The sequence below is a fragment of the Etheostoma spectabile genome, chromosome 20 (assembly GCF_008692095.1).
Source record: "Etheostoma spectabile isolate EspeVRDwgs_2016 chromosome 20, UIUC_Espe_1.0, whole genome shotgun sequence".
Classification (NCBI taxonomy): domain Eukaryota; kingdom Metazoa; phylum Chordata; class Actinopteri; order Perciformes; family Percidae; genus Etheostoma; species Etheostoma spectabile.
In genome coordinates this window covers 3,504,828-3,512,499 of record NC_045752.1, presented here as the reverse complement: position 1 = coordinate 3,512,499, position 7,672 = coordinate 3,504,828, and the positions used below count along the sequence as shown (strand labels likewise).

At 43.4% G+C, this 7,672-nt stretch overlaps 1 protein-coding gene across 1 annotated transcript in view; it reads left to right on the top strand.

The window, feature by feature from the left end:
* LOC116670516 (TRAF2 and NCK-interacting protein kinase) overlaps window positions 1-7,672 on the top strand; it is a 69,273-nt gene that overhangs the window by 54,272 nt on the left and 7,329 nt on the right. The window contains 12 exon segments of the mRNA XM_074783842.1: window positions 120-226; window positions 385-500; window positions 1,350-1,447; window positions 2,457-2,525; window positions 3,133-3,239; window positions 3,584-3,683; window positions 4,094-4,243; window positions 4,572-4,674; window positions 4,835-5,005; window positions 5,117-5,260; window positions 5,684-5,818; window positions 6,643-6,743. Of these exon segments, the coding sequence (XP_074639943.1) occupies window positions 120-226; window positions 385-500; window positions 1,350-1,447; window positions 2,457-2,525; window positions 3,133-3,239; window positions 3,584-3,683; window positions 4,094-4,243; window positions 4,572-4,674; window positions 4,835-5,005; window positions 5,117-5,260; window positions 5,684-5,818; window positions 6,643-6,743 (1,401 nt within the window).

The window sequence follows — 7,672 nt, the reverse complement described above, 5'->3', positions numbered from 1 at the left end:
ATGGATGGATGGATGGATGGATGGATGGATGGAAGGTTTGAACTCTTTGCTAGGGAATAAAAAGTCAAGCCGGTACAGCATTGGTGACCTACGTTCTGTGTGTCTTTCTGTGTGTCCAGGTCCCACAGAGGACCATTTCCATCTCCCCAGCCTTGGTCAGGAAGAACTCCCCTAATGGAGGAGTGGTTCTGGGCCCTCGCACAGGTTCTCAACTCATACGGGCCAGGTAAAGCTCGTATTAGCACGTTGCCTAAGGTTTTCTAAAGTTTATTCAAACACAGCACTTCTACAATGCATACATCTGTTTTATATACTGTACCTATGCTGTATAATATTATTAGTACTAGTTTAAAAATGAGTGAAACTGTTTTCCACCTGTTTCAGTAACCCAGATCTGCGGCGCTCCGAGCTCTCTCTGGACGCCATGCTGCAAAGAACTTCCTCCAACTCGTCTTCCTCCTCCTCCCCTTCGTCTCAGGGAGGCTCAGCGGAGAGGAGAGGTACGAAAACTCACACAGAAACTCTGAAAGCCACAAATCTATTTAGCCACAAGTCTGTTTAGGGTATGTATATATTAGTGTGTGTATATATTGTTTGGTTGTTTTGTATGTGTAAGCACAGTGTGAGCAACAATGTTCCAAAGAAAAATTCCTCGTATGTGTCCTCATACCTGGCAAATAAAGCTGATTCTGATTCTGAAAACCCGCTCACGCGCGGAAATGATAACCGACACGCGCGCACACACACGGACACGCTCGCATGCGAAACAATTAAAAAACCGGTGCATGCACTGGCACTTGTATACATGCAAATGTGGACACAGAAACACACGAACCTTAGAACGCACTCACAGGGCTTTGGCAAGTTTCTGAGGCTATCAGCGGGACCATGTCAGTCGCAGTTCTGCTCTGATCAACCTGTCTGATGTGCCCTGTTACTCCCAGCCTCTGGAGAGATAGAGGAGAGGAAATGAGAGAGGGAGATAGAGAGAGGCGTACAGGGATGTGTCAAACAACAGGCCAGAGAGATATCTAAGATATGCATGGATCTCCCCTTGACACACACATGGCACATGTGAGTTTGAAGTATGGTAGGATCAGTTTGTTGGATGTTATTTTGCAGTGGGGCTGACAGTAAATATGGCAGAAATATGAAGAATGAGGCCGAGACTATCAACATAGTGTTCAAAAAATAGGAATCAGCTTAAAAAAATATTTGATGAATGCCAGTGTGATTTCATCCAGACAAGCATCATTTATCACAATGTCTCACATTTTAAATTGAATTTTTAAAGTGGAGTCTGCCATATTTTTTTGGGATGATTCTTATTAAACACATTGTTCTGATAGGTCAAGCCAAGCAGGAAGGATCCCCTCCAGGAGCCAATCAGGAGGCAAAGCCCAAACAGGAGGAGGGTCGTGAATCAGCCAGACCCAGCAGACCTGCAGTGAGTCCCACAACACAGACACACAAATTCCCTTTTTTGTCACAGCAATCTCCTCTCTGGGAATCTTCTACGGGCATCTACTCTTTTTTTCTGCTATTCATCTGGTTCTTTCTTTCTCTGCCTCCCTCTCTTTGGCCTTTCACACTTCAGAGCTATAAGAAAGCCATAGATGAGGTTAGTGACACTCGAGTCCCCCCTTTTTTTTTTTATCCCGATTTTCCTTTGCCTCAATCTACGGAGCCCCTCTTTTTTCCCTTGGCATGACGTTAGTTTGTTTCACAAGTAGATGACGCCTGTTTCTTTCAACTTTAAAATATCAGAGTGAAATGGCAATGGCAGTGCATGTGTGCTTCTACACACATACCTGAGAGAACGTATGTGGATGCGTGCGTGCGTGCCTGCGTGCGTGCGTGTGTGTGAGACCTAAACTGCCAAGCACCTAAACAGTCTCTGAATCTCTTTTCCTATTTCTCTGTCATCACGGTTTCTGATCAGGAGGAGCTGGTAAGCCTACCGGTCCTTTAACCCCCCCCCCCCTCTTTTCCGTCTGCATGATTTGGTCTGATCCATTGGCTGGGTTGAATGGGGAGGGAAGGAACCACAGGCCAGTTGGCATGGGGGTGATTGGTGAAGGGGGTGCTGCAGATTGATGCTGCTCTCCAGTTGTACATAAGGCCTGATTATAATCGAACAAAAGTGCTGATCTGTGATAAATTCTCGTGTCACAAAAAAAAAAATTTGGAGGCTAAGCTGAAAAGGGGATCGCAGATAAGCACTCTTGTTCCTGGTCACCTATGTTTACAGGCCCGGATGTTTGTGTGACAACAAATCAGCTGTCCTCTTGTCAAGATGCTGAGGTTTTTGTGTTACTCTTTGCCCCTCTCTGCTCTCGTCATCCTTGTATGCCAATGTCTCTCTCCCCATTCGGTTCTGAGACTCATGACACTGAAGTGATGAACTAACTGACTTTGTATCTCTCTCTCCTCTCCACGTCTGTTCCTCTCTATAGGACCTAAGTGCATTGGCCAAGGAACTCAGAGAATTGAGGGTCGAGGAGGGCAGCAGACCTCCAGTCAAGGTGCAATGACATTTATAGTAGTAATGATGATTAGGAGATCATTATAGTTTTTTTTTTTTCATTGTAGTCCTGTCTTATAGAGGAAAAACAAAACAATAAAAGGATTATTTCCATTGTCAGGCAAAAGGGTTAGATGACAGATCTTCATGTCAGGTAAAAAAGCAACAACAACAAAAACAATAATATTATTAATTAATATCATTATTATAGTACTGTTTGAAGGATGGTAGGGTGCTTGAAAATGATGGTTGAAAAAATGAATACAGAAGTTGGTTGAGTAATTGCCCTGTTGAGTTTAAATTCAATATTTCTGACAAAGACATATTGTATTCTTGAGGTTGAAAGCACATTTTACTCCTTATAAAACCATTGCATAGCTGTTCTTTTTGAATACTTTAAACCATATTTCACATCCATGTTTGCTAGGTGGCAGTCTTCTTCTTCCTTGCCTTTGTACTTTGTACTTAGTACTTTGTACGTTAAGGCCTGCTGATCAGCAAAATGTCGTGAAACCAGTGGCAGGAATGTGCAACACGAAACAGCTCAACTCAGAGGCTTTCTGACCAATTCTCGCTATTTTGTCTCTACTTCTTGCGTTCTAATTAAGGTGACGGACTACTCGTCCTCTAGTGAAGATTCAGAGAGCAGCGACGAGGACGGGGAGACAGTGGGGCATGATGGGACTGTTGCTGTTAGCGACATCCCTCGCATCATGTAAGTTGTCACCTCCGCTTTTGTTTTCCCTCTCTCTGTGTCTTTTTCTTTTTTTCAAGCCGGACTTGTCAGTATTCATTTTTGCTGAGATATGCATATCTTTGGAATATGCACCATGCCAGCAGCTTGTCAGTATAGTTTTGGCAGAATTGTTTTGTAAATAATCGCGTGTGTGTGTGTGTGTGTGTGTGTGTGTGTGTGTGTGTGTGTGTGTGTGTGTGTTTGTGTGTGTGTGTGTGGTGTGTGTGTGTGTGTGTGTGTGTGTGTGTGTGTGTGTGTGTGTGTGTGTGTGTGTGTGTGTGTGTGTGTGTGTGTGTGTGTGTGTGTGTTTGGGTGTTTGCAGGGCCAGCGGTGCAGAGCAGTGGTGAGTCGTATGGAGGCTGACAGAGGACTCTCTGGAGATGCCTATAATAGCTCCAGGACAGCACTCTCGTGATAGAGAGGGTATGAATGTGCGCACACACACACGAGCCACATTCATTTAAGAGAGGTCATGAAAACTACCAGGGGCAATACTGTTTTTGTTTATATTTTACTATCAAACTAGACTCATTTTGGGGCACCCTGGTAGATCACCTGGTTGAGCGTGCACCTATGTATGAATGTAGCGGTGCGGGTTAAAATCCGACCCACGGGCCTTTGCTGCATGTCATCCCTCTCTCTCTCTCTCTCCACCCCCCCCTTTCATGTCTTCAGCTGTCCTATCGAATAAAGTCCAAAAAAACTGGGCTCCTTTTGCTTATTTTATAGGCGCGTTATCTTCTTCCGTCCTCACTTTCTTGTCTCTCTCAACATTACATCTCCTCTTTTCTTTGTTTCTCAACTCTTTTGTCCCTTTGTTTTTGGTCTCTCAGGCAGAGGAGAGGAGGAGAGGTGGCCACACTGAGAGCAATGGGTTCGGGAATCACAGTAACCATGGTAACCTCCCTGACCTGGTGCAGCAGAGCAACTCTCCCTCGGCCACACCCACCTCAGCCCTGCAGGAGCTGGGCGACATGGCTGAGGTCACTTATATACACACACACACACACACACACACACACACACACACACACACACACACACACACTCTAATGTCTAAGTATTAAATTATGTTAAAAATCTACAAATTTATTATACAAATCTGTATAAATAATAAATTCCATTTTGGACTTTTCTTGCTTTCTTTCCAGCTCAGATAAATGCTGGATAAAGCTTTTTCACATAATTGCATAATATATATTTTTTAACAATAAATTTGTCAAAACCAAAAGTATGCATTACTAAATTGTCCTTGGTATAAATTCAAGCAACTCAGGTTAGTTTGTTAATTTCGGGTTTTCTGTCTTACAGTTTGGTCTGGGCGGGTCCAAAGCGTCCTTCACCCCATTTGTTGACCCACGTGTCTATCAAACCTCCCCAAGTGAAAACGACGACGACGACAACTCCGCGGAAGGTAAAAAAAAAACACAACAAAAGGATGCATTAGAAAACTGTAGCCACATGTTTTACTGTACATGTTCAACCTCTTGTTTTACCTGCTCACCGTCCAAAAATTCCAACCAGTTCTATGTTTCTTTGTTTCGTCATCATTCTTTTCTTCTATGGCATCCCAGCCATGTTTGCTAATGAACTGCTGAGGCAGGAGCAGGCCAGACTGAACGAAGCCAGAAAGATCTCTGTGGTCAACGTCAACCCGACCAACATCAGACCCCACAGCGACACCCCCGAGATCCGCAAATACAAGAAACGCTTCAACTCTGAGATCCTGTGTGCTGCACTCTGGGGTAGGAGGGAACATCTTTCATCTCCCTTTTTATAAAACCAAAACATTTGAATTGTCCTGAATATCTAAATCTGTGTTTCTGACACTTGGGTGTATGTGTGTGTGTGTTCAGGTGTGAACCTGCTGGTGGGGACAGAGAATGGTCTTATGCTGCTTGACAGAAGCGGACAGGGAAAAGTCTATAACCTGATCACCAGGCGGCGCTTCCTACAGATGGACGTGCTTGAGGGGCTCAATGTGCTAGTCACCATATCCGGTAGGACTAACACACACACACTCACAATATACGCACATTCGGAGGTCCATGGTCATATGCACACGCACCCCTCTCCAGTGTATCTGAACGCAGATTATAGCTCTGTTGCCATCTCATCTCTACATTTGGATAGTTTGGGGTCTTGCCCTCAATGCGTCTTATGGGTTTTTAGACATTGATAGATTGATTTGTTTTATTCTCTTAAAGATGAATGATGTGCATTTGAAAGCAAATAATGTAATATTGGGAGACTATTTCATTCCTCTCAAAGAATGAATCCATGTCATCTAGGTCAGTCGCAATTACCTGGTAACGTGCCATTGTTTGGGCCGTGTACAGCTGAATAGGTTTGGGGGTTTTGAGACTTGCTTCCTGTAAATTCAATCTCGTTTCTCTTTCTCCCTCTGTCCCTCCTTTTCACAGGGAAAAAGAATAAGTTGCGTGTCTACTATTTGTCCTGGCTGAGGAACAGAATATTACACAACGACCCAGAAGTAGAGAAAAAACAGGGTTGGATTACAGTTGGGGAACTGGAGGGCTGTGTACATTATAAAGTTGGTAAGGAACTGAATATGTGTACATGAATGAATACATTCATTTGGATTACATGTGCAAAGGCTGATATTTAGGCTGGATTCTGACTTGGCCTGAGCTGAAATTTATTAAACAGCTGGGGATGTGTAAAATTGTACATACAGGTAAATGCATATTACCTTTGCCAATTAGATAGCATTGTGTCCTTAAGGGAAGTTGCTTCATAGACATCTTCTTTTATTTATTTTTTGTTATGTTTTCTTCACATCAAATGCATGATATTTAGACCAGTAAGGAAAGTGGGGGCAGGGTTTATGATAAATGTGTTCCTAATGTTAAAAAGAGATGTTAGATTTTTCATCTTCTTAATATATAAAATCTTATGTACAGTATGTACTTCAGGTCAGAATGCCAAAGTATTAAAGGTGCTGTAAGCGATGTCACGCGAGTTTTAGGCTACAACATTTGTTGTCACAAATATCTCCTCACTATCCACGAGCTGCCTGTCCCCAGAACACACTGTAAAAAAAAAAAAAACGCGTCTCTGTAGATAGCCCAGGGTCTCCAACCGGCAACAAGAACAAACTGGGCCCACCTGCACCACGAAGCATACACACACAGTGTTCCAGCGTTCCAGCCAATAACCGACAAGAAGGACTTGGGGGTGGGGGTGGGGGGTAAGTGAGCGGAAGCACAGAAGGGAGGAGGAAGGGGCAAGCTAGTTTCGTTTTGTTTGAAAATACTTTGAACGTCAACAAGAAGTAACGTCACCCGACATCGCCTAGAGCACCTTTAAGGTTCAGCTGTCCATGTCTGTCACTGTGTAAGTGTCTTTGTCCTGTTTCCAGTCAAATATGAGAGGATTAAGTTCCTGGTGATTGCTCTGAAGAACTCTGTGGAAATCTATGCCTGGGCTCCCAAACCCTACCACAAGTTCATGGCCTTTAAGGTACACAAGCACAAACATGCGCAACTACTGTATTTTATATCAATGGACGTCCGTTACATTCAAGCCGTTGCCAAATGAGTTGATACAAAGCCAATGAAGACTATCAGCTCCAGAAACCTCTCTCTGTATTTCTCAGCATAGATATGTTTGCAAAATGGTGTGGTTCAGTGACTTTTAGCACACTGAAGCTCAAGTGAAGATAATGACCTCTTCTGAAGAGTCCATCGTGTTATTTTTAGTCCTCCTTGACTGCTAGCAAATGCGTTGAGGAGGGGTGGGGGCCATGCAATCACAGAAGAAGGCTTGCGTCGTGTGGACGCACCGACAGTTGTCATCACTTAGAATTAGTGCTGTCAAAGGATTAAAATATTTAATCGCATTAATGTTAGAGTTAACTTGCAATTAATTGCACATTTTTATTTATTCTAAATGTTCATACTTTTTTTTTTGTCAATAATTTTTTTTCTCATTTTAATGCTCTGATCAACATGGAAAAGTGGATCGGAAAACAACATTGGCATATAGCCTACTGTAGTGTTCAATTTCACACGTAACATTGTCACTTGGTACAAATAATCTCTCACACGATTCAACACTGTCCATCAATAAAAGGGTAAAACAAGACATGGTCGAGGGGGGGGAGATTTGGCATCAGCTGTGTGCTTGGCCATCAAGTGGTATTTCAGACTGGATGTGCTGTGATGATAGCTCAGTTCACAACGACAAAACACACAGATCACTTTTCAACGGAACTATTTGGCCACTTTTAAAAAGTAAACTTTCCATTCAAAATCTTATTGGCATCCATTTCTGCGTCTCACGCTCGCCATCCACTCAAAATGTAACGTTACTACTCTTTGGCTGGCTCGTAGGCCCAAACGGCGTGTGCGCTGCGTGCCTGCGTTTTGTTTCCGGTCTAGCTAGATCCG